This window comes from Triturus cristatus, chromosome 2_1 (assembly GCF_964204655.1).
Source record: "Triturus cristatus chromosome 2_1, aTriCri1.1, whole genome shotgun sequence".
NCBI classification, from domain to species: domain Eukaryota; kingdom Metazoa; phylum Chordata; class Amphibia; order Caudata; family Salamandridae; genus Triturus; species Triturus cristatus.
In genome coordinates this window covers 591105202-591132621 of record NC_140581.1, presented here as the reverse complement: position 1 = coordinate 591132621, position 27420 = coordinate 591105202, and the positions used below count along the sequence as shown (strand labels likewise).

Here is a 27420-nt window from a genome sequence, read left to right as displayed (position 1 = left end):
ATGGCTTTGCACAATATCTCAGTCAATTTTTGCTTCATATCTTTGATAGGATCATGTTCAAGTTGCGCATATGTAGATGTATCCTGGAGTAGTTCTGCCACCTTAATTTCATAAAAGCTTGTGTCCATGACCACTAAAGCTCCCTCTTTGTCTGCTAGTTGAAGGGTTAGCTGTTGATTATTGGCAAGTTGTCTCTATATTCGTTTTTAGGTCTCGGCTCGAAGGCTGCGCTTGCGCAGTCTCGCTCCGAGATTTAATGTTTTGGAGAAGAGGGACTTGAGCCCGCCCCTCTTCTCTCCTCTTCTCCATTGGCTGGCCTCTTAAATGCTGGCCAGCCATTGGAGAAGAGGTTTGTCTCTACGAACAGGACCCGTCCTTTTCGGATTCGGGGCGTGTTTTTTGCTACTTTTCTCATTATCTCCTCCAGCCAATGGCAAGAGGAGACAACAGAAAAACACGCCCCCGAATCCGGAAACGCCGCTGCCTTTCTCCGAGGCATTTCTGCTTCGCCTCGGAGAAAGGCGGCGGTGTTCGGATGTTTCCTCTACTGCTGTGGAACAGGAGTGAGTTGTTTTACGCCCCTAGCTCTCAGCTGCTTTGTGTGTCTTATCTCTGGTCCTGATCACCCTTCAGTCTCTCATCCCCAAGTGCCGTTTCTCGCACTCGCGTCTTTCTGCTGTTGTGATGCGCGTGCAGGCAGCATGGGGTCCCTGGGTCTCTTCTTTGGGGCTCTCCTCTTTTCCCCTGCCTTTCTCTCCCTCGCCTCTCCCAGGCTCCCCCTTCCCACGGCTCCCTCTCGCCACTCAGCGGACAATAGCTGCTCTCGCGCCCTTTGATACTTCCGCGCTATCTCCTGTTCCCTTCCTCACCCACAAAATGTAAGCAGCAGACCCCGCCCACCCCGGCTCATCAGCCCGGAAGATTGATCTGTGAATACTCTGAGCGCTCTCCAGGGCCAATGCCGACGTCGGAATTAAAAGGCTGCCTGTCTCTTAATGGCCATCATCTCCCTGCTCTGATTGGCAGGCGGCAATGTGGGGAGAGGGCGGGGCAGCCCAATGCGAAGATCAGAGAGCCGCCGCGCGGCTGCCTGCAGCAGGGCCCCGGTGTGCAGTGACAGCCAGCAGGCAGGGAGGGCCGCGCCCGGGGAGGCTCACCGCCACCACCACAGGGGCAGAGAAGAGGTGGGAGGGATGCCGAGCCTGGGTAGACCCTCCCCACCGCAGTGACAGAGGGCCGAGCCTGGGGGTAGCAGGGACAGCCGGGGCAGGCAGGGGATGTCGAGACTGGTAAATGCACTGCCACCACCGAGGAGAGCAGGGTGTGGTGCCAAGCCTCTGATGAGACCCAACACAATGAGAGGAGCCGGAGGGAGGGTGACGAGCTTTGGGTGGACTCACCACAGTGACAGAAGACAGCAAGGGGGGGGGAGCGAGCTTAGGGTGGACACACCACCACCACCACCACAGTGACCGAAGAGAGCAGAGGGGGGCGAGCTTGGGGTGGACCATAGAATCCACCTCATCCCACACTTACAGCACAGGCCCAGGAGATGCTTTTCCTGGGGAGACACTAAAAGAGCAGGAGGACATGGGCAGCTTGGGTACCAGCTTCACCAACCACAATGACAGCACCGGCAGGCGATGCCGGGCCAGGGTGGGCCTTCCCAGCAGTTACAGAGCAGTGGCAGCAGAAGCCGATGACGACGCTACTCCAGCACACACACAGTCAGCTATCACTACCCAACAGACACACAGGGCGGAGCCCATGCGTCCTCCTTCTCTGCCTCTTCACACAGTGACAGGGCAAGAGGGACAGAGCCTGAGAGGCCTCCCTCACCCCCTCTTTACATGTCGACAGAGCATATGGGAGGGACACAGCTTCGAGCAGACCCATGTTCCCCATCACAGCCAGCCGATGCGATCTTTTGGCCAGGACTGTATTCTTTCCACTATGAAAGTGTGGCACTGCCTCCCAGGCCCAGGTCTTCTTTCATCCTCACTCAAGTAGTATTTCCATCTTAAAGAGTTTCTATTTAAATGACATTTGAGGAATCGGAGGTGGTCTTCCAGACACACTACGCATGAGAACCTGAACAGTTCATAGAAATCTATCTGGGACAAATAGTTTAGTTTTTGACAGAAATGTACTGGTTGGAATCTTTTAATGAGTTGCAGTGTAGACACGGAGCTGTGTTTGCCCAACAACGAGTCATAAGGGACTCTTGTGAAAGGATAAGCATTCACTTAAATGCAATGGACTGACCCCCAGGTCCCTGGTACCCCCGATGCTTTCGGTAATCGGGGTTACCAGGCAAGCAGCCTTGAAAGCTCTGCGGCAGCTCTGCAGATCTGTGGTGTTTCACCCGAAGCCTCCACTTTATTCAAACAGGTGGCCTTTTCGTTTGAAACACGGGGCAAAATACCATATTACTCGGGGAGGGTGTGAGGTCGGGACTGAAATTACTGCTTTTCCCGGTAATTCCTCATTACTCTGGGTCTCATTCCCAATCTATGTTTAAACCAACATTGTGGAGTTATCAGTGACCCTGGTACCTCTAACTCTGGATGCAGAACTCACAGGGGATTAAGTAGTACTTCAGAATGAGGCCTGAAATGTTGGAGGTGCCAAAAAACTCTGATTATCGTTTTACCAGATATTCTTTCTTTGGTGTGTGGATCGAGGCTCATGGGAGATGACATCACACAATCTAAATTGAAATGAAAAGGTTATATTTGAAGTTATTTTCTCACTAAAGGGTGTCACCAGACCTCTAAAGCAATGTTGGGGAAAAAAAACGTAAAATTATGGCAAAAAAGCGGTTTCTCAAAAACTGGAAATCATGTGTAAGGCTAAAAATCAGATCTTAATAGACTGAAATGTTAAACTTGGTCATGATGGAATTTCTGCCTAAGAGACCAGGAGGCTGTCTTCTGAAGAATCTAGCGGCAGTCCTTAAACCAGAGGTGTCCAGCATAGGTTCAGGAGAGTCACATCCATTCCATGTAAGATTTCCTGCTACCATCTAAAACTCATTCCATTAGATTGTTTGTACATTTATTGTAGGTGGATATCCTGAAAGTCTTGCCTGTATCTGGCCCTCCTGGGACCTACGTTGGACACCCCCTGGCTTAGTTTGTGTGACTAGAGCTATTGTATAGTGCACAATATGTTTCTGGCTTGTTTATCATGCTCCTCTCTCCATGTATTCCCCTTTCTTCTACACCCTCTATTCCGCTTTTTCTGGCCAGCCTCTGTAAATGTGTTGTATTGAGTCGAGGTTATCAGCTGAGAGCGGTGCATGGATTGTTTTTGATAATTCCTTTGAGTGAACTTGCTTATGCAAAGATGCATGGTTACTTTTTTGCGATGGTCGTCAACTGTGTATGCATTAAATGAAAACATAAAAAATCCTCTCATCCTGGAATAATGCGTCCCTCAACTCCCTTTCTAAGGTTCTTACTGTTCAGTGGCGGCTCCTCTGTTATGGCAGTTTCTTTAAATGTTTTAAAAACAAAAACATAAACAAAATAAATGTCATGAGCAATGCCAATAGCTCTAACTGTAACAATGCCGAGACCATTGCATTGTAAATGCTTGTTCATTAATGAAAAGGTTACACCTGGTTTTAGATTGTAAATAGAGTGTCGCAAAGTCCTTTTTTTTTTTTTTTTTTTTTTTTAAACACATTTTGTCAAATGGCACATAAACAGCAGGGCCCTGTAACCCAGAGGCGTCTGCATAATCGGAACATGTAATGCTGACCTTGACATTTTTCATAATGGTACCCTAGGAAAAAGAAAATTAAAGGTAATACAATAAAAATCTAACAATTTCTCATGAATTCAAAGGCTAATATCTCAAATTCCAAGGTGTTAATATCATACGTTGGTAGAAAAGATGTTCCTTTATTGAGCACTTTACTTTGTTGTGCTGTCAGTGTTACAGATGAGATGTTGATAATTAAGTCTTGGTTTTGCTCTGTAAGTTCCGTCCATCCTGGTGTCTTTCTTTGCCCTGTGCGTGTTTTTTTGAGACGCTTTGGTCTGGTGGACGTCCTGACACCTGTCCGCTCGCTAAAAAAGAAGAGGAAGGCATACCTTGAGTGCTCACACTGGGAGCGTTCATGAGTAGTTGAGATGTTGCCTCTAGCTGATGGCTTGTGCTCAATGGTGTTCTATTAGCCTCCATCTCCTGATCAGAGACTATGCTTCCCTGTGAAGATGTGACTGGCTTCTGAGTAACTCTTCTACGGGCATAAACCTCAGCCCATGTGTACACCTTGATGATCTTATAGTCAATTGTATCGCAACAACATTTTCTGAGTTTGTGTTCTTGTATTTCTTTACCATAGATGTCCAGTTTGGTGTTCAATTCATCCAAAGTTTTCTTCCAAAATTCCGATTTACATCTAGATGTCAAGTCAGATTTGATAATTTCTGCTTCCTCCTCTAGTTCTCTTATTATCTGTGAAAGTTCTTCTATTAGCAACAAAATTAAATCCAATGAACATTTGTTCGAAATACCTTGCCATTTTTCCATAAAAAGCTTATTGAATTGGAACCTGTATAAACGTGGTTTTATTGGTAGTCTCAAACCTCGTGGGATTCTTTATACCTAGTGGTATTGAATAAGTGTGGAAGCATGAATTCGTTGACAGCACCCTTCTGGAAATGAATTCCAATTGTTTGAGTTGTTGTGTGATAGAACCTTCCTGTATATTGAAAGCTGTGGTTTCATGTAATAATGCGTAGAAGTCACTAGCTTTTGCAGTTGTATAAGTTCTAGTATCTGCTCTGTTGTCTGTGATGTTAGATATGGCTTCAAAAGACATATTGTACGGGTGGGTGCTGGATCTGGAAAGTGGCAACAATGCTAATGCCGTAGGTCGTGTTGCGCACACCTAGACTTCTACTAAAATGAAAACATTACTGGCCCTATTTTATCTGGTATGCGTGCAGGTCAAGAAGAGGTTGCTTGCATCTACTATAAATGGAACCTAAACAAGTGACAATTCACTTGATGCCTGGCCGCACAGCTATAAGTGAAGTTCATCTTCTAATCATAAATTATATTGTATTACACAATTGTATAATTCAAACATATCATTTTGTTGTTTATTCAAGTAAAAAATAAATGTTGTACTTTGTATCAAATTAAACAAACAAAGAGCAAAAACATATAACTACATTAACAACAACCAATTTCTTTCAAAGAATGATGAACAAAGATTCTTGTAGTATTCTTAAACACCAATTTTATAAACATTCTGACAACACATTCATAGGTTGAACGATAAAATGGACGTGATTTGTTTCTTATAAATAGTGGGCTTTGTTGTGTGAATAACAGTGCATGAGAACGAGGCTGTACATGTTAATTCATTTTTGTAACATGATCTGGGCATTAGGTTTACATTGTTACTTTTGTGTGTCATATAACTTGTTGGCAGGACCCTGTGGTACCCAGTGATCTGCTTTTTAGGTCTCGCCTGGCGAAAGCAGCGCACGCGCTGCTCTTTCCACGGATAGCACCTTTTGTAATCGATTCAGCCAAAGCGGAATGCACACGCGTCCAAATGGACAAAGATGGCTGCTCTCGCCATTGGCAAAGCTAAACATGCACGCGTAGGGACAAAAAAATGCACGCGCATATGTACAGCCCGACGCCATCTTTGTGCACACGCGCATGCATTTTTTTGACCTTACGCTTGCAAGGCGGTGTGCTTTCACTTTCCCAGACAGGCTGCAGGGCCCGGCGGCAGTGCTGAGGAATCCACCACGGCGCGTGCAGCCACAGCTCGACCCCAGAAGTTGGCGCGAGGCTTCCCGCGAGCATTGCGTGTTTCTCCTCTAACTCTCTACCAGTTCTCTCCAAAGATCCAATGTTACTACATCTGCGTTTGTCGTTCAGGTTGTTGAGCATTTCCTACCTCGTTGTTTCATTTGTTGCATAGTTTCACATGTGACACTGTTTCCTTGGACTCCTCAAATGCCAACCTTGGTCCTTCGAAAGTTCAACAAACTAAACATGGTTAGATATATTGTACAATGTTGCCCAGTCAACTGGTGATCCAACCCCTATCAGATTTACACAATGTGTATTGTATTAATTATGCCAACAGTGCCATGTTAAACCAACACTGTGTATAGTACATCTCTAGCTTTAATGTACCTAGAATAGCTGTTCAGTGCTCAGGAAGCTAGGTTTATATTTATTTGCACGGCAACAGCAACGTATAGCTCGAAGCCATAATTTATTAAATCTACGCTTGTACTGTACAAGCACTCAGAATCCCCTCCTGCTAGGCCTGGGTCGTTATTTATAAAAATAAAAATAAAACATGCGAGTTAATTAGAAAATGGATCCACTCTGTTTGGTGACGCTGCAAAAGTACAGGATAAATGTCCTTCTTCAGTAGAGAGCAACACTTTTTGGGGGGTGATGGAGATGCTGCCCAAAGTCTTCTCAGGTCTCAGTGCCACTCGCTGGGCGCAGGTTCATCAACCAGAGCTCATCAGCTCGTTAGCTCAAGGGAGCCTTTTCAAATAGGAGGGGGGTGGGCGCACACTGCCTCACACTCCAGCACTCAGTTTGCCCCGATGCATCATAGTAAATGCAGTGCATGATAACACTTTCTTTGGTGTCAGGCTTCAGTTTTTCACCCTTGTTAGTGCAGCCAGTGCTGTTTATCTCTAGACACGTGTTTCAGGATAACTGTCCTTCTTCAGTAGAGAGCAACACTTTTTGGGGTGTGCTGGAGATGCTGCCCAAAGTCTTCTCAGATCTAAGTGCCACTCGCTGGGCGCAGGTGCATCAACCAGAGCTTGTCAGCTCAAGGGTGCCTTTTCAAATATGAGGGGTGTGGGCGCACACTGCCTCACACTCTAGCACTCAGTATTCCCCGATGCATCATAATAAATGCAGTGCATGATAACGCTTTCTTCGGTGTCAGGCTTGAGTTTTTCACCCTTGTTAGTGCAGCCAGTGCTGTGTATCTCTAGACACGTGCTTCAGGATAATTGTCCTTCTTCAGTAGAGAGCAACACTTTTTGGGGAGTTCTGGAGTTGCTGCCCAAAGTCTTCTCAGGTCTTAGTGCCACTCGCTGGGCGCAAGTGCTTCAACCAGAGCTCGTTAGCTCAGGGGAGCCTTTTCAAATAGGAGGGGGTGTGCGCGAAGATAGTGTGATCATGCACTGCATTTATTATGATGCATTGGGGCAAACAGTGCTTGAGTGTGAGGCAGTGTGCGCCCACCCCCCTCCTATTTGAAAAGGCTCCTTTGAGCTAACGAGCTCTGGTTGATGCACCGGCGCCCAGAGAGTGGTAATGAGACCTGTGAAGACTTAAGGCAGCATCCCCAGCACCCCCCAAAAAAGTGTTGCTCTCTACTGAAGGACAATTATCCTGAAACACGTATCTAGAGATACACAGCACTGGCTGCACCAACAAGGGTGAAAAACTAAAGCCTGACACCGAAGAAAGTGTTATCATGCACTGCATTTATTATGATGCATTTGGGTAAACAGTGCTGGAGTGTGAGACAGTGTTCGCCCACCCCCCTCCAGTGTGTGGTTTGATATAAGACTGTCAGTATAGGACACGGCATGAGGGCCAATGTGAGGTACGTAGAAATAGCCTTCTTAATAAGAGGCTGACATAATAGTTATGGCACTTGCTCGCCTACCCCTCTGATTCTGGTAGTTCTCATTTGAACTCCTTAATGCTGCTGGCGAATTCGGGGATAAACTGCGGGTTCCAAGGTTTGTCAGTTGCCTACCTCCACCTCCTTGCTTTTTTTTCACCCTACTCTCCAACCAGCTGAAGGGACAAGTTGAGGTATGAGCACGAGGAGCCACTTCCTCAGCAGCTACTTGAGTCGCACTTGAACGATTTGTCCCCCACAACACAAAACTCTAAATGCTCAGCGTACATTAACAGTGTCAATAATGATATGTTAGCAGGAGGAAAGAAATAACTTCCGACATGAGAATAAGTTATTTCAGGGATTTCTTTCTATCACCGGTAGCTTTTATCTCTCACTTCGGCTCCTAAGGAAATCTTGTAAACAAGCTGAAAGAGCCTGGCGTAAGTCATATCAGCCTGATCAAAAGTTACTGTATCTTGCCAAGATAAAAATCTATCATAGGGCGATCTGTAAAGCCCGTGCCGCTTACTTCTCTCGTGAAATTAACTCGAGCTCTAATCCCACTAAACTAATATTCAAGGTGCTCAAGGACCTCACTGCCAGCAGAGTTCCAGCTGCTGATATTTGTTCAGCTAGTCATTGTGAGGGTTTGGCAGCCTTCTTTGTGGAAAAGGTGGAGGCTATCTATTGCTCCTTCCTTAGTTCTTCCATCCCTCCGGAGAAACTGGCTTCTGTTTCAAAAACTACCAAGGTTTTGTGCTCCTTTCCCGAGCTCTCGATGCACGAATTTGATAAGATCGCAGGGAAAGTAAAATCGGGGTCTCCTATGGATCCTCTTCGGCCTGCTCAATTCAGGGAATCTGCAACACTTTGCTTTTTTTTCACCCTACTCTCCAACCAGCTGAAGGGACAAGTTGAGGTATGAGCACGAGAAGCCACTTCCTCAGCAGCTACTTGAGTCGCACTTGAACGATTTGTCCCCCACAACACAAAACTCTAAATGCTCAGCGTACATTAACCGTGTCAATAATGATATGTTAGCAGGAGGAAAGAAATAACTTCCGACATGAGAATAAGTTATTTCAGGGATTTCTTTCTATCACCGGTAGCTTTTATCTCTTACTTCGGCTCCTAAGGAAATCTTGTAAACAAGCTGAAAGAGCCTGGCGTAAGTCATATCAGCCTGATCAAAAGTTACTGTATCTTGCCAAGATAAAAATCTATCATAGGGCGATCTGTAAAGCCCGTGCCGCTTACTTCTCTCGTGAAATTAACTCGAGCTCTAATCCCACTAAACTAATATTCAAGGTGCTCAAGGACCTCACTGCCAGCAGAGTTCCAGTTGCTGATATTTGTTCAGCTAGTCATTGTGAGGGTTTGGCAGCCTTCTTTGTGGAAAAGGTGGAGGCTATCTATTGCTCCTTCCTTAGTTCTTCCATCCCTCCGGAGAAACTGGCTTCTGTTTCAAAAACTACCAAGGTTTTGTGCTCCTTTCCCGAGCTCGTGATGCACGAATTTGATAAGATCGCAGGGAAAGTAAAATCGGGGTCTCCTATGGATCCTCTTCGGCCTGCTCAATTCAGGGAATCTGCAACACTTTGCTTTCCTTTGCTTCGCGATCTTGTCAACTTATCTCTGAAGTCGGGCTCCGTCCCGGACAGTTGGAAACAAGCACAGGTGATACCCATTTTAAAAAAATCTGCTCTTGATCCGTTAAAGTTTGAGAACTATCGCCCCATCTCTCTCCTTCCTTGGGTGGCAAAATTGACGGTGACCTATGTAAATACCATCCTATGTAATCATATCCTCTCTGCCAATATTTTAGATCCTTCACAGAATGGTTTCAGGCCTGGCCATAGTACTGAGACCGCGCTTCTTTCTATGGTCAAATACCTGCGAACTTTGGTGGACTCTGGTCAAACGGCGGCTCTAGTACTTCTAGATCTTAGTGCCGCGTTCGACACCGTCTCCCACGCAATTCTATTGCAGCGTTTGGTTGAGGCTGGTGTCGATCACGTGGCACTTGAATGGTTTCGATCGTTCTTATCTGGTCGGACTTTTAGGGTCGTCACCCCTCCTTACCAGTCTGAGCCCCATTCCATCATACAGGGTGTTCCACAGGGGTCAGCTCTTAGCCCCACACTCTTTAATATCTATGTTTGGCTGCTGTCATCAAGCGCTGTAATCTGACTATGGTGTCCTATGCTGATGACACGCAGCTAGCGGTTGCAATAAGTGGGGCATCTGACCTAGAGGCCACCAAGTTCTGTGAGGGAATCAGGTCAGTGGCCTGTTGGTTGACTGATAATTGCCTGCAACTAAACGCAAAGAAAACCGAAGTACTGATTGTTGGCAATCAGAGCCACGTATGGGGAGATCGTTGGTGGCCATCCGAGATTGGTCCCACCCCCCTTCCTGTCACTGAGGTAAAGAATCTAGGCATTTGGCTAGATTCCAAACTTAGTTTTGTCTCCCATACTAAGAAAACTGCCGCCATTTGCTTCGGGATTCTCCGTAGGCTCAGACCTATCCTCAAATTTTTCGATGCTCCAACCAGACAGCTTATTGTACAAGCTACCATTCTGTCTCGGTTGGATTATGCGAGCTCCCTTTTGCTTGGAGCCAATCAGGCCGAACTTTGTAGACTCCAACGAGTTCAAAATGCTGCAGCCAGGGCTCTTGTTGGTCTGCCTAGATTTTGTTCGGCAAAAAAATCTATTTTTAAACTTCATTGTCTCCCTGTCTCCCAGAGGATCAAGTTTAAGTCTCTTTGCCTCTCGTTTAAAATTTTGAAACATTCTTCCCCCCAGATTTTGGAACATCTTATTACACCATATGTACCACCGCGGTCCTTAAGATCTTCAGGTTTACATCTGGTTACAGTTCCACGCTTTAAAAGGGTTAGGGCCGGTGGCCGCTCTTTCAGTGTGCTCGCTGCCAAGCTGTGGAACTCACTTCCTGCCCATATTCGCGCCATTGATGAACTTCTGACTTTCAGGAAAGCCGTTAAGACCCTTTTGTTCTCTTCGGGTGCTTAGTTTTGATCTGGATTTTCTTTTAGTGCTTATGTGCCGGTTCCTTGTTTAAGAAGCGCCGGGACGCCCCTTTGCTGGGGCAGCTGTGCGCTATATAAATCCGGGTAACATAACATAACATCTATGTAACAACTTGAAAGTTTCAGGTAATCAGTGCTTGCTGTCCGTACATTCCTCTGCCGAACGGCCTACATCTCTAAATAATGGGGCAATTCCCTATCCTTACAAACTTTGAATCAAAGGCGATGAGGCACATACAGTGTTCTCTGGGATATCGTTTTCTTGTAGACAAGTATAATATAGACCATTAATCCAGAAAATTAGACAACAGTCCTGGCAGCAGGTAGCCATCTTGTCTTCAGAGTGACCAACATTGTTCATCCTTGTCGAGAGAGGATTTACATGAACCATCTGGATCCCATTTGTTTAGCTAGTCCCTTTTGATTTGATTTAGAAGTTATGATTACTTTCCAGCCTAGTGGGTTCTGAGCAGTGGCAGCAACAGCAGAACTATGGAAAGTCTTTTAATTGTTTGGTGTGGTAAACAAGAAATCCCTTACTATGAGACAATGTAGCAGATATTGAAGTCATGGTAGGCCTCTCACAGTGCTCTGGGGAAAGCAGCATGTCACCATGGGGTGTGGGCAGACAGACTCCAGGAAAACCTTTTACAGTGTTTTGTTGAAATCTGTACCTCCTCCCCCAGGTGTTCTTGGGAAGGCCTAAGATGGTGTGCTTGTGAGTGTTGCATTACTCAAGTTATGAAGGACTTACCAAGTTTTCCTCTTCAACATAGGAGACAGTAAGGCAAAGGGTTGTATCTTTAGTGACACCGTCGAGGCCTCTGATCACCAGCTCACTGTGTAGCACATGGTAATTCTGGTGCAGACATAATAGTATCTATTTCCCATTACACAATGGCCTCTGGGGATTTCAAGCATCAAGGCAAAATGTACATTACATGCTGAGCTGGACAATGTGCAGCACCGTGAGACAAGCATGTTATGTCCGATATTGATCATTTTCTCCCCTCCAGTCATAATTTCCTAGACATTATCAGGAATGTAGCCCCAAGGTACTGCACTGTATCCTGGAGTGCAGGCGTGGTGCTGTGGATGGTAGGAGCTTCAAGTGCTTAGATCGACTTCCAGCCTCCGATGCAGCACTGAAGCAGTGCTGCTGTGTATGGCACCCCCAATCTAGCATGAGCCACAGCATGGTGCTTTGGTTGGTTGGAGCACTCCACACTTAGGCAAGATGGCCACCAGTCCCTGGTGTGGTGTGGATGCATCACACCTGCCCCAATCCACTGCAGCAGCACTGCACTTAGCTGTACGCTTTAGCTGGCCCCCAATAGCGCTGCTACTTACTATGCCTGCTGATGTGGTGCACCTGAAAAGCAGAGATATTGAGATTGGAGCTCAGTTTGGGTGAGCAGCTAGGATTTCGGGTGCAGGCAGGAGATATTATATAATGTGACTCAAGAGATTGTGCTTGTAAGAATATCAGCAACCTCTGTGGTGAATCACACTTCCTGCTCCAATTGTTATAAGGCCACCATTTGCTTTTTCAATGCTGCAACATATCTCAGGCTTGAGACAAAAGGGCAGATCTACCCAAAATAATTAAGTAATTACAGGCGTTTATTGTATGCATTATATAAATAGTTATTTATATTACCCTCTCTTCAGCCATGCAGAACATTAATGCAAGCTCTCCGACCACACAGGTAATGCTCATCCTTTCCTATCCCATTATTATTATTGTTATTATTATAGTTTGTAGAGCACACGGCTACCTCCAACGGAGGTGTCCCGGCGCTAAGAGCGGGTGCAGAGAGGTTGGGGAAGTCACCAAAGGCTAGGAGAGACAAAAAGCCAGGTCTTCAAGATCTTCCTGAATTCAGATTCTGACTTTGCCTTCCGAAAGTTCTCGGGCATGGAGTTCCAAAGAGAAGTGGTTCTAACAGGGAACTATCGCCCACCAAACCTGGCTTTTGCAAAGCGGGGAGTGACTAGAAGTACCTGATGATTGGACCTCAAGACCCTCCTGATGGTATTTTCGGAGTCTCTTCATCAGATATTGAGGGCCCGTGTTTCTGACTGCTCTAAAGGCGAGAGTCAGTGCCTTGAATTCTATCCTTCTCCTAACGGGCAGCCAATGCAGGCTGCGTAGATGAGGGGATATATGGTGTCGCAGTGGTACATTTCTGATGAGCCTGGCAGCCGCGTTCTGTATGATTTGCAGTTTCCTGAACAAGTAGGCTGGCAGGCCCAAATACAGGCTGTTGGCATAGTCCAGATGAGACGTGATCAGAGAATGGACCACCATTTTTCTTCAACCCATGGGTAGGAAATGAAGAAATCTCAGTAAGGACTTCATTTTCTAAAAACAAGACTAGGAGACCTGGCTTATCTTGGTCTTGCATGAGAGGGTTGAATCAAATTTTAACCCCGAGTTCCTAGCAGAGGACACCGGAAGAGGGGGGAGGTTTAAGTTCTGACGGCCACCAGAGGTCGGTTTGTGGAGGAGATTGTTGATTAAAAAACAGAACCTCCGTTTGATCAGTGTTCAGCCTCAAGCAGTTGTCAGTCATCCAGGATATGTCAATCAGACACTGTTTGAAGTTCGTAAATGCTGCCTCTGAGTGATCCCTAAAAGAGAACACTAGCTGAGGGTCATCAGCATATGAGACAGCCCTTACATCATGCTTCTCTATTAGTGGAGCAAGGTAGATATTTAAAAAGAGTTGGGTTCAGGGCCAAGCCCTGAGGGACTTCGCAAACCAGGGGGCGAGGGGATAAGATATGGGGGTGGAGGAGTACTTTCTGGTACCGGCCCTCAAGAAAATAGCTGAACCCCTTGACATAGAGGGTATTCTTGCCGCACTACGCCTTTCTCCAGCATTGAGAACATTTTCACCACCCTGCCCCTTACTATGCACGCGATGCTCACCTCTCCCATCAGGCACATCCTCATGAATTTACTAGTTTCATGTTTTGCTTATAAGATAGAAAAGCATTTTTAATTGCTAGCATTGAATAGGAAGCACATCTGTTGGTATATCTCCGATTTCAAGTACTTATCCATTACTTCAAATACATGTCATATTGTGGGGCAATCTAGCCATGGCTATTGTGTGTCGCCCATGTGCCTTTGTGTGTGTGTTGGCACAGTGTTCTCATATCTATGTTGCATGTGTGTGCATGAGGGCTCCATGCTTGTTTGTACTTGATTTTGTGTGTCTATAGAATGTGTCTTTTTGATGCCTCTATGCAATATGCCGTCCGTATGTGCGACAAAACTGTTTTTGGGTGTACCATATAGATGGCAGGTAAATTGACTTTGCCACTGATTGTTGGATTTGCATTGGTAGGAAATACGAGTCGTCCTCTGTGCTCCCTAAGCAACACACAGTAAATTTACGTGAACAATATTTCTGCATTCACAAGAATTCAATAAAATCCTTTGTTCTGAATCATTAAAATGATTATTTGATCAGGATTTGTAAGGCTTGCTATTAATTTGCCATTCAGTAATGGGTGTGCAGCTGTTACAATTTATTGTCCATTTTTCTCTATTACCTTCATATTTCTTGTCGTCTTCTGTGTGGTAAGTACATAAAATGCTCTTTTAAGAAACAACAGTATTGTGTATGTTTTAATGAGTGTGAAATGCAAATGTTAGCGGTCGTTACTGGACCGTTAGCAATAAATCTGTAGTCTAAAATACAGCATTAATTGAGATCCCTTTATTGTTGTTATGCTTTTAGGATGTTGCAGTGAAGAAGCTGTCAGCTGTTTTTGCAAGCTTGACCAGCTGGACTCAGAAAATGGCCTGGGCAAGATTGGTTTAGGAATTAAATCATTTCAGGATAAAAATTATGAAGTAGCTGAGAAGAATCTATCTACAGGTTTGTTTATGGACACTATCAGTTTGGATTGTATTTGTACCAATGAATAGAATCCAAGTACTGAATGTTGATATTTTTTTTAAAGTATGTGTTGCTGTTAAAATCTAAATGTTAAATGTGATTAGGAAGTTGTTAATGTAAAAACATTTTGTATTTTGACAGACACAATAAAAATACATGGTAGCATTAAGTTATATCATACTTTACCAACCCCTCTAAGTGCAAATGATTTAATCAATAATTTAATTCTCCGAACAAGTTATGCTTTCTTTACTTTGAAGTACTTTTGGAAAGTTTGAGGACTTTTGCACCTTTTTGGAGTCTTAGTGCCTGGCTTAGAGTTTGGCAGACAGGCTACTCCATCACAAATCTGAAAGATACCCTGTACACCATGTTACAAGTGCACTATATTCTAGGGCACTTGTAATGTGGTGGACAGGATATCCGTCACTTTTGTGAAAGAGTACCTATCAATCAAACTCTACAGTCCCTATATTACTAAACCTTAAAATACAGTTACTGTGCTAATTCAGCAACATCTACGCTGCTGCGGGTGCGGCTTGTTCCAACTATGTCGGTAGGCCAGACGGATGCCAAGTCAGTCCACCACCCCCCCTCCAGCCTTCGCCTCCAATCCCTCCTAGTCCGGTGTAGGGAAGCCCACCTCTCTATGTATTGCACCACAATGGGGTACACTGCAGAGAGGCCAAAGAGACCCTTATTGTTTCACAGAGGCAAAAGTAGATCATACTAATGCTCTATTTTGTAGTAGTGTGGGCTAGCAGTTAGGCTTATCAGAGGGTAGTGCTAAGCATTTGTTGTACACACCAAAGCAGTAAATGAGGCACACACTCAATGAATGAAGTAGAGACCGGATTAAAAAAATAGTACTTCTTTTTATATAAATATTAGACCAAGAACTTTGCGTACAAGGTAAATACTTTTAGCAATATGATAGAAACTAAATAAATGCTATATCTATTGGTGCGCGCAATTACGCACAATACATTTCCTATGGGAGGAAAAGGGCAACTGAAAGAAGCAATGCAATACAGTTTCTGTGTGCTTACCCTTTCAGAAAATGGAAGGTTCAGGGCCAAGGTCCAAAGTGTCACGGCTAAGTTCTCATCCAGGGGATACTCATCAAAGTCGTAATCTATGAATAATCCCCGCCCATGTGCGGGATCCCGGAGCATATAGAAAATACATATATATACATATATATATATATACATATGTGAAAACATATACATGCAGCCTAAAAATGTTCAAAACATGGCAATGCTGTAAATTACGTATGTTTGCATAGTAGTGCCCCCTAACCCGTAAGGAAAAAAGGAAGCATCAGGCAAATTATAACACAGCACTGCTTTATTGTCATAAAACAACTTGTAATTGTAAGCATTCGCCAGTAGGCTGCAGCAGAGTATCAAGAAACAAAGAAAACTGACACCTTGCCTTTGAGGCATTAGAGTAGGGGGACCGTGCCTTTAAGACCTGCATGAGACCCCCTGCTCCCATGATGCATTGCAAGTGGCAGTTGGGCCAGTTCTTTTTTCCGGCTCCTTCTGTGAGGATCCTGGAGCTTGAGCTCTTCAGTTTTTGACTGAAATTTTGGAAATTACAGCTTTTTCAAGCATTTTTCGACGTTTTCTGGCTTCTGGGGGCTGATTCTGCTGGTTTCCAGTAAAATTTCGAATTTTTTCTAGTAAGAATGCCTTCTTTATTTCGGAAATGCCCTTCTTGTGGCAACAAGATGGCACTGGCAGATCCACACTCGGTGTGTATTGCGTGTTTACCAACTAAACACGATCCTGACCGGTGTCCTCACTGCCAGAAGTTCTCCAAGCGCACTCTGAGGGATAGAGAGCGCATTAGACTACAGGCACAGCTGGAGAAGGACAGAAGCAGTCGTGAAGGCGATCCTTCATCAAGACCAACTTCTTCAGCTACACAATCGCAAAAACGGCGACACACCAGCTCTCCTGGCTCCAGAAAGACCAAGAGTCCTAGGGATTCGTCGAAGAGGCCGTCGAAAAGGCAGAAGACAACTTCGGCGTCAAGGGATTCATCTCACCGTCGAGATTCTCCACCGCGCAAAAGTAAGTCGGCGTCGAGGCGCAGTCCTTCGGGCTCGAAGGCTGCTAGTCCGGGGAGGTCTGGACTGTCTCCGTCGACGTTGAGGCTTCCGTCGACGTCGAGGCACTCTCCGCCACCCTCGAGGGGGTCGGCGTCGAGAGATGCGGCGACGTACGTTCCGCCGCGAGTGGGCAGGTCGCCGTCGAGGGATACCCCCACTCGGCGACATAGAAGGTCGACGTCGAGATCACATGGAAGGTCGACGTCGAGATCAACAATTCGACGCTGTGAGAGGTCGAAGTCGCCCACTCGACGTCGAGAGAGGTCGCCGTCGAAGTCACCTAGTCGACGGCGTGCAAGGCCGACGTCAAGGTCATCCAGTCGACGTCAGGTGCCAGAGAAGAGGATATCGACGTTGAGGCCTCGCGATCGGCGTCGAGACCGCCGTCGAGGCCAGAACGCTATACCCCACACTTGCCGACGGTGACGCAGACGTCGTTGACGTCGAGGAATTCGACGTCGAAGAATACAGCTGGAACTCCCGCGGAGAGGTCTCGATCTCCAGGAGAGCAGTCATCATCTCCGGGACTGCACATCGTGCAAATATCTCCGGAAGGCTCACCCAAGTCTCCAGAGAGGTTCGGACTGTCACCTCGCTGGTTGCGGGATGTGGGCGCTGGCACATGTCGAAGTCCTGGATCGGACTACTCCCGCAGGTATTCTCCACCGTGCAGGAGTAAGTCTCCTCCAAGGGATCCAAGGCCACCTACTCCCCGCCGGTCTCGTTCCAGGGACCGCCGCTCCGCGCACAGACGTCCAATATCTCCGTCAAAGCGCAGATCAAGGTCTAGGGCTCACCATAGCGAACGCTCTCACAAGAGGCGACGCACCAGGTCACCCACTGGGACTTCATCCACAAGGTCCTCAGTCCCGGACTACTCTCCTACTTTTTCCTCTACACCTCCATCGCGAGTGTCCCCGGTGGATGACATCGCTACCTTCTCAGACGTCCTGGGTAGAGGGGTGCAGAAATTGAACATCGCGCTGCACATCCCTCAGGCACCCACTTCAGTGATCTTTGACACTTTGCATCATCGGTCGGCTCCCAGACCTCTGCTCCCTTTGGTGCCAGGATTGTTGGACCCAGCTATGGCCATGTTCCTCACTCCGGCTACGGCGGGCTCGGTTCTGTCAAGAATAGCGAAGAAGTATAAGGCTCCAGCCGCGGATCCTTTGTTCTTGAGGGCGAACCCGCCAGCGGACTCAGTGATCGTGGCAGCAGCTATGAAGTCCCACTCGACCTCAGTGTCTTCTTCTGTCCCCCCTGAGAAGGACAGCAAGCTGATGGATTCCTACGGCAGGAAAATGTGCAACACTTCTGCCTCGCACATGAAGGTGGCTAGCGCTTCTGCCCTGCTGGGGCGGTATGATCGTTCCCTGTGGGATTCCCTCGCCAGATTCGCGGAGAAGCTGCCTAGAGAAGACAGGCGGGACTTCACAGAGATCCTACAAGAAGGCGGGCTAGTGGCCAATCAAATCATCAGCGCAGCGGCTGATGCCTCGGACCTTGCCGCACATGGATACTCACAGGGCGTCTGCTCTCGGCGTTCGTCCTGGCTGAGACTAACGGGCCTCAAGCCTGACGCACAAAAGTGAATTCTCAATCTGCCCTTTAACGGATCATCATTATTTGGGGCTCATGCGGATGACCAAATTAGCAAGATGAAGGCAGAGTTGGACACCGTGAAGGCTGTGGGGCTGGAAAAACGCAAAGAATTCCGAAAGCGTTTTCGCCAGGGCGACAAACGTGCCTTTCACCAGCGCGTTCAAACACCCCAATGGTCCTCCCAGAATCAACAGAGGTCCCAGTTTCAGCAAAGGGGTCGGGGCAGAGGAAGAGGAAATGCGAAGCAACAACAGTCCTCTACCAAACAGCCCGCGAAACAGTGAAATCTTACTTCCTCCGCTCTCGTTCGCCACTCCGGTGGGAGGAAGTATCACCGTTCACCTGACAGAGTGGAAAGCCATTACAAACGACAGATGGGTGCTGAATATTGTAGAGCATGGCTACTTGCTGCGGTTCAAATCTCCCCCTCCGCAGGTACCCCCACGGAGGCAGCCACTCCCTCCCATCCAAAACCAACTTTTAAAGGACGAAGTTGCCACTCTCCTCTCCAAGAACGCCATAGAGGAGGTTCCAACCAGGCAGAGAAATCTAGGAGTGTACTCCCGGTTTTTTCTTGTTCAGAAACGTGGAGCGGTCAGAGAGTACAGACCCATCCTCGATCTCCGCCTACTCAACGGATTTGTCAAAAGAGAAACATTCAGAATGCTGGCACTGCACCAGATCTTCCCACATCTCCACCAGGGGAACTGGATGTGTGCCATTGACTTACAGGATGCATACTTCCACATTCCTGTCTCAGCGAAACATCGAAAGTTTCTCAGATTTCAGATCGCTCGCCGGCATTATCAATACAGGGTTCTGCCATTCGGCCTCAAATCCGCACCACGAACTTTCTCAAAGTGCATGGCGGTGGTGGCTGCCTTTCTCCGCAAGCGGAAGATATTGGTCTACCCCTATCTCGACGACTGGCTCTTGAAGAGTTCCACTCCTGCTCGAATCCAGAGTCATCTTTCGTTTTGCCTCAACCTTCTGCACTCGCTGGGCCTCCAGGTCAACTACAAGAAGTCGGTCCTCAATCCCACTCAGCGGATCCACTACCTGGGCGCCTCTCTAAACTCCGCAAGTGCAAGCGTGTGTCCTTCGGAGGAGAGGTTATCCTCCATGCTTCAGAAAGGCCGCATGCTTCTCAGCATGGCATTTCCCACAGCCAGACAAGTGTCATCTCTCCTGGGGTCGATGGCTTCGTGCATTTACATTGTGCCCAATGCACGTCTGCACATGCGTCCTCTGCAACAAGAACTAGAGGATCAGTGGTCTCAGCTGTCCGGCCGCTGGGAAGATCCCATCACCCTTCATCAAGCCGCCAAAGACTCCATCCGGTGGTGGATGAAGCGCTCCCATCTGCTTCACGGCGTCCCTTTCCATCAGGCGCCTCCGACACAGACAGTGGTCACAGATGCCTCCATGCAGGGCTGGGGTGCTCATATGGGCCAGCTTCAAGTACAAGGTCTCTGGTCCGCTATCGAACAGAGTTATCACATCAACTTCTTGGAGCTACGAGCAGTCCACCTAGCTCTCAAGTCCCTGTATCCATCCCTGCAAACCAACTATATTCAGGTTCAGACAGACAACACCACAACTATGTTCTATCTGAACAAACAAGGAGGCACCAGATCGCGGGTCCTGTCTCTGGAAGCCCAGTCCATCTGGAGATGGCTTCTAGCGAGAAACCTGGCGATCGTCGCTGTCCACCTGCCAGGGACCCTGAACGTGCAGGCAGACGGCCTCAGCAGAGACTTCGTCGAAGCGCACGACTGGGTGCTCAACTGTAACGCCCTGAACGTCTCAGGATCGTTTAACAGACACGATAATGAGAACGCAACCACTTGTGAAGGTTTAGTTATTTTAATGAAGGCAAAAATAATACAAGGAATAAACAAAGGTTATAGTCACTGGAATCCTCCAGGCTAAGTACGTTACCAGCCCACAGCACGGATGGTCCTAACCGTCCTCTGCATATACGCCGATCCCGGCGTATGCCAACAGAGGGCAGAAATGAAATGGCCGACAATGCCAATTGGTAGGCTGTGAGGGGCACGAAGAGTGTTGGGGAGAATCGAGGAGTCAGGGAAACACCCAGCCGGGGTCTCTACCTGAAGGGAGCAGCCGCTCAACCTCTTCCTCAGACTGCACCGGGACGCGGAGTCACCTCCTGGTGATGCGTCACCAATACCCCAATCACAAGCAAAGAAGACTGAACCGAGAGCAGCCGCTCGATCGATCCCGTGGACTTCCGAGTCTGTAACGCGGCAAACACCTCCTGGTGTGCGTTACAGCTGGCAGTCCCTGTATCTCTGGTCGGGCTGGGAGTTACGACTCCAACCAGCAAAAGCGCCACTGCGCTTTGACTCAGCCGAGTCAAAAAGCGAAGCTCAATGGTTATCCGGTAGAGCTTCCGGGTCCTTCACAGGTGACGATGGGGCAAGACACGGCCCAGGGAGTAACGACTCGACCTACCTCCGTTCTTGCCTTACTGGAGCACCACTCCGGAACACTGCTCTTCACTAAGCAGGTACGTCGGTGTAAACACAATATCCGACAGCGTTGTACCTCCCGGTTCCTCCCTTTATAGGGCGTGTTTTCCTTGAGTTATGTAACAGCTCTCCTGTTTACATAAGGGCGTGTTTTCCTTGAGTTATGTAACAGCTCTCCTGTTTACATAAGGGCGTGTTTTCCTTGAGTTATGTAACAGCTCTCCTGTTTACATAACCTCTCAACCGCTAAGCATCCTGGGAGATGTAGTCCGTTTTCGCTGGTTACCGTTTTCCTCCCCTCGCATGACAGGACTTCTTGACATCAACGAAGACGTCACTCAAGAGATCTTCCGGTTGTGGGGCGTACCGGACATCGATCTTTTCGCAGACGCGGCAAACAAAAAATGCCCCGTCTTCGCCTCCAGGTTCCCTCAACGGGGGTCAGAGGGGAACGCACTTTTGATCAGCTGGTCGAGGACTTTGCTTTACGCTTTTCCTCCTCTCCCTCTCATCCCGGCTGTGATACAGAAACTCTACAGGGCCAGGACTCGGATGATCCTAATAGCCCCGGAGTGGCCCCGTCAGTGGTGGTACCCGGATCTACTCCAGCTGTCGGAAGTACCACACAGGAGGTTGCCTTGCCTACCGAACTTGCTGACCAAGGACAAGGGGAGGGTGTTTCATCCCAATCTTCCCTCCCTCAGCTTGACGGCATGGCTCCTGAATTCATCCAATACGGACATTTAGATCTTCCTCCGGACTGTATGAACATTCTCCGGGAGGCAAAGAGGCCCTCCACTACGAAGTCTTACGCCTTTCAGTGGAAAAGATTCTGCGTTTGGTGTAGAGCTAACACCCTTGATCCGATGCAGGATCAAGAACAGGTTATTCTCCCCTACTTACTGTACTTAGCGAAGTCTGGGTTAAAGTACTCTTCCATCAGAGTACACTTAGCTGCTATTACAGCCTATAGGAAGTCTCCTACCCAGACCTCATTCTTCCAGATGCCAGTGGTAAAGGATTTCTTAGAAGGGCTTAAGAAAGTTTACCCACCAGTGAGGTCTCCTTCCCCTTCCTGGGAACTTAACATCGTTCTCTATAAGCTAATGGGGGCCCCTTTTGAACCAATTCATAAGGCGTCCTTGCAGCATCTGACCTGGAAGGCTGCCTTCTTAGTAGCCATCACTTCGGCCCGTAGGGTCAGTGAAATTCAGGCCCTCTGCTGCAAGGAACCTTACGCTGTGTTTCATGCTAATATGGTGGTGCTCCGTACTCATCCGAGCTTCCTGCCCAAGGTGGTCTCGGACTTCCACATTAATCAGGTGATCAATTTGCCCACCTTTTTTCCTCAGCCATCCACTCCCCCGGAGAGAGCCTTACATTCTCTTGACCTCCGGAGGGTTTTGAAATTCTATCTGGCTAAGACCCTTCCACTTAGAAAGTCAGACAGGCTCTTTGTTAACTATGGGCCCGCGAATACCGGGCTGGCTGCCTCCAAGAGGTCCATTTCTAGATGGATTGTCTCATGTATAGCCTTGTCTTACCAACTGTCCCACAAGGTTCTGCAGGGTAAACCTAGAGCACACTCTACTCGAGGGAAGGCTTCTACTGTTGCACTCCTTCGCAACGTTCCCATGTCTGAAATCTGTAAAGCGGCTACATGGCGCTCAGTTCATACCTTTACGCGCCATTATTGCCTAGATTCAGACGCGCAGGCCGACGCACAGGTGGGGCAGGCTTCTCTGAGGAACCTGTTTGCATAACTGTGATGCTAAATGTGCTTTTACTGTATGTTTTAAATGCGGTCGTGCTCGTCCGCGAGACTTTGGGTATTGGCTTGCTACTCTATTCATAGATTATGACTATTGATGAGTATCCCCTGGATGAGAAGGATTAGTTACTTACCTGTAATCCTAGTTCTCATCCAGGGGTATACTCATCAAAGTCATAAGCGACCCACCCGCCTCCCCGGACGAGCATGGTTTCTCTTTAAGTACGTGATGTATGGCATGCAGATCTACTCAGGTGCGGATGCACTGCCAAAAAGAACTGGCCCAACTGCCACCTGTAATGCATCATGGGAGCAGGGGGCCTCATGCAGGTCTTAAAGGCACGGTCCCCCTACTCTAATGCCTTAAAGGCAAGGTGTCAGTTTTCTTTGTTTCTTGATACTCTGCTGCAGCCCACTGGCGAATGCTTACAATTACAAGTTGCTTTATGACAATAAAGCAGTGCTGTGTTATAATTTGCCTGATGCTTCCTTTTTTCCTTACGGGTTAGGGGGCACTACTATGCAAACACACGTAATTTACAGCATTGCCATGTTTTGAACATTTTTAGGCTGCATGTATATGTTTTCACATATGTATATATATATATATATATATATATATATATATATATATATATATATATATATTACCTACTGGCGGTCGCCAGTAGGTAGTTATAGTTAGGACCACGTTTCCATAGGAAAACCTCAACATTCTATTTTGAATAACTTTGGCGCCGGTCGACGAATCCTCGCGAATTTCTCAAAATAGGTGGGGCGCTATGCTCCGCTCCTACCCTGAAAGACTCGGGGGGATTCGTCAAGCGGGGGCTGAGATAAAAGGGGGGTCCCAAAACGCGTTTTTCCCATGCATTTTTCCATAGGACCTTTAGAACGAGCTACAGCCCGAACGGCTGAACAGAATTACTAGAAATTTGGCAGAGAGGTAGTCCCTAGGTCAAGGAAGTGCCTTTTGTAGGTTTGGTGTAAATCTGTTCAGTAGATTCTGAGAAAATAGCCTTTAAATCAATATATATATCTGAGCCCGCTTACGGTACGCTTACCGTACGCTTACCGTACGCTTACCGTAAGCTTACGGTGGCGTGCGCGAGCGCGATTCTGATTGGCTCTTAGATCTTAGTAAACATTCGAATCGGCCGAAACCAGGAAGCGGCGTCCGCCATTTTGTCTCTCGCACTGAGTGTTGTTTATCAAACATGATGGCCAAAAACATGTTACGGGGCTGTTTTGACAACTCCCTCCCACATAGTCATGTTGAGGGAGTCCCCAAACATCCCCCAAGAGCAAAAACGGTTTTATTTTTTTTTCGGCAATTTCGCGGGGTACGCTTACCGTACGCTTACCGTACGCTTACCGTAAGCTTACCGTACGCTTACGGTAAAAAAATAAAAATAAAAAAAACACTATCCACACTTAACCCACCCCCTGTGCTTTTGGTGGCCGCAGGCCACCAAATGTGCAGGGCTTATTAATAGAGAAAAAAAACGTAATTTTGGCAACATGAAATTATAAAATCGAAATAAAAAAAACACTATCCACATTGACCTCACCCCCTGTGCTTTTGGTGGCCGAAGGCCTCCAAATGTACAGGGCTTATTAAAGTTGATAAAAACCGTGCACGGAACGAACTGCGTTAAGTGGGCGCGCACGCCACAAATGGCGTAAAGTAACTTAGCATTTAAAAAACCGTACAAATTCACTGAAAAAACCATAGGTTTCACACACGTTATAGTTAGGAAATAGCAGTTAAAAAACCTTGCTAATTCACTGAAAAAACCATAGGTTTCACACATGTTATAGTTAGCTGGACATTTTACTGATAAAAAACCAATGAAATTCCCCCGTTATAGTTACTGTAGGCAACTATAACTCACGCGACCGTAATCCTCTGCTGATGACATATGTGTCTTTATGAAAAAAAAATATTTGTAATATATGGATAGCTAAAATTTAATGGAAGAAGATATGGGCAAATAAGTGTCTAAATACAGTATTAGCATCAGCAGAGGATTACGGTCACGTGAGTTATAGTTGCCTACAGTAACTATAACGGGGGAATTTCATTGGTTTTTTATCAGTAAAATGTCCAGCTAACTATAACATGTGTGAAACCTATGGTTTTTTCAGTGAATATATATATATGTATTTTCTATATGCTCCGGGATCCCGCACATGGGCGGGGATTATTCATATATTATGACTTTGATGAGTATACCCCTGGATGAGAACTAGGATTACAGGTAAGTAACTAATCCTTCTTGGGAGCACCCCAGGTTTCTAGGGAAACAAGCAGAAAGGGGACTTAGAAGCAGGCGCTCTACGAAGCCAATGGGTCATCTGTAAAAGCAAAGGGGGACTTGCTGGCAAGTCCACAGGCTCTCAAGAGAGAGTAGAGGTCGCAAAGGCTCTGGGACCTCGGGAGCACTGCTGGTTTCAAGATGTCCCGGGCAGGCAAGCTGGGTCCAGTGAAGATGGGCAGCTGTGCAAAGGTGCGCAAAGATGAACCTCGCGGTCAGGGGCTGGCATCTTGGAGCAACCATTCTGGAGCTGCTGGGTCACTGTTGAGGTCGGTCTCCGGGGTCCTGAAGTTCCTCCTTTGGTGCTGGCTCACTGTAAAGTTGGACCCCACCTGAACTCTGTTTTGTAGGTTTTGCAGTAAGGGCTCCGGTACCCGGGGAATTGGTGCCTCGCATCTCCAGTGGGTCCTATGGCCTGGTGCCTCAAGACTTGGTGCAGAGATCTGAAAGAGACACGTTAGTGATAGATTCCTTACCTTCAAATATCCCCAGGCATCCGATTGGATCCGGAAAGTTTTGCTAGCAGTACCCCTGCGCGTCAGTAGGTGGCGTCGTGCGGCTCCGCGTCCGTCGCTGGCGTCATAAGCACTGAGATGACGTCACGGAGACTACTTGAGCACCAACCATCCGCGCTGACGTCAGTTCTTTATTTTTCCACGCCAGAGAGCGCAGATCCGGTTAGAGCACGTACCGTAGTCACTTTTTGACTACCCTTTTTGTGACTTTTGTCTCCTGTACAATTTTGGTTTCCTTGGTGCACGTAGGGATACCTGGATTTAAGTCCAGGTATCCCGTAGGTGGAGGACGACTGGGAGGGGTCCGAGAACCCACTTGCCCGTCACTGAGACTCCGAGCAGGACTGGGCGGACGACTTGGAGGATGCCGGCGATCTCGACGTCTCCTCTGACCCGAGGTTTGCCTCTCCCCCCGCCTACCACGGAGGAGGGCGCCTCCTACACGATGGTGCTCCGTCAGGCAGCTGAGGTCCTCAACCTTGATATCCCTATGGTGGCCCTCAAAACTAATCTCCTCACTGAAGTGCTGCAGACGGTGTCTACTTTGTCAGAGCCCCTGCTCCCATTTAACGACCCCCTCACTGACGTCTTTTTGGGCACTTGGTCGCGGCCAGCCACAGGGGCCCCTGTGGATAAGAATGTCGTCAGGCGTCACCACCCGGCGCCTGGTGACCCCGCTTTTCTGAATACTCATCCTATGCCTGAGAGCCTGGTCATCCAAGTCTTGACGTCACAGAGTGCCTTTTCCATGGCTCCGCCAGATAAGGACTCTAAGAAGCTAGAGAAGTTCGGTAAGCGGTTGTTCTCTTCGGCCAGCTTGGGGCTGCAGTTGGTGAACAAGGCCTGCCTATTAGGCCGCTATTCCCACGCGGTGTGGGATACAGTTGCACAGGTGCTGTCCCAAGCTGTTGCCGAGGGTAAGGATGCGGCTAAGTTCGCCATTCTGTGTGGTTTGGACACCGCAGACTCACTGGGTAGAGTGATTTCTACGACTGGTGCTTCGTCGCCGCGCCTGATTGAGATCTACCGGCCAGATGTCCATAGCTCACTCATGGACATGCCCTTTGATAGCACTCGCCTGTTTGGCGGTAAGGCGATCAGTGCACTGGAGCGTTTTAAGGACTCACGGGCCACGACCAAGTCCTTTGGTCTTTCCGCAAAAAGCCCAGCCACTCCTGGTTTTCGTTCCTTTCGTGGCAACGGCAGAGGCGCCCAGGCACGTTCCTTCAGCAAGCCTGTGCAGAACCATCCTCCGCGCGGATGCGGCTTCCGCAGGGGCGGGTCTGGCAATCAGCGTGGGGGTCAATCCACCCCCGCTGCTTCTACCTCCAAACCTTCCTAATCCGAACTTTGTGGAGCACCCCATGCCAGTGGGTGGCAGGATTCGCCATCACCTCCCCCACTGGCATGCTATCAGTGCCCCTCTGGTGTTCATGAAGGTGATGGCGGTGGTCGCAGCTCACCTGGGCAGGTCAGGGGTGTCAGTCTTCCCTTACCTCGACGACTGGTTCCTGAAAGCGGGCTCGCCCCAGGCAGTCGTCAACCACCTTCAGACTGCGACCGACCTCCTGCATTTGCTGGGGTTCTCCATCAACGTGCTGAAGTCGCACCTGGGTCCCTCTCAGAAGCTCCTCTTCATCGGAGCGGTTCTGGATTCGACGCTGTTTGGGGTTTATCCTACCGAGCAGCGAGTCTGGGATATTTAGGCTATGATTCAGATTTTTCAGCCTATCCCGGGTTTCAGTCACGATGACCCTCCGGCTTCTGGGCCTGATGGCCTCCTGCATCCTGCTGGTGCCACATGCTAGATGGCATATGCGGGCTCTGCAGTGGGACCTGAAGTTCCAGTGGGCGCAGCATCAGGGCAACCTGTCCGATCATGTCCAGAGCTCGGAGGGCACTGCACAACAATTGCAGTGGTGGCTCACGAATCTCGATTGGGTCAATGGCAGATCCCTCTCCCTTCCCTAACCGGAGCAC

At 47.9% G+C, this 27420-nt stretch overlaps 1 protein-coding gene across 2 annotated transcripts in view; it reads left to right on the top strand.

Moving 5' to 3' along the window:
- SKIC3 (SKI3 subunit of superkiller complex) overlaps nt 1-27420 on the top strand; it is a 1406584-nt gene that overhangs the window by 246567 nt on the left and 1132597 nt on the right. For both annotated transcript variants that reach the window (XM_085632495.1, XM_085632494.1), the window contains exon 9: nt 14456-14596. In XM_085632495.1, the coding sequence (XP_085488621.1) occupies nt 14456-14596 (141 nt within the window). The remainder of the gene's footprint in view (nt 1-14455; nt 14597-27420) is intronic.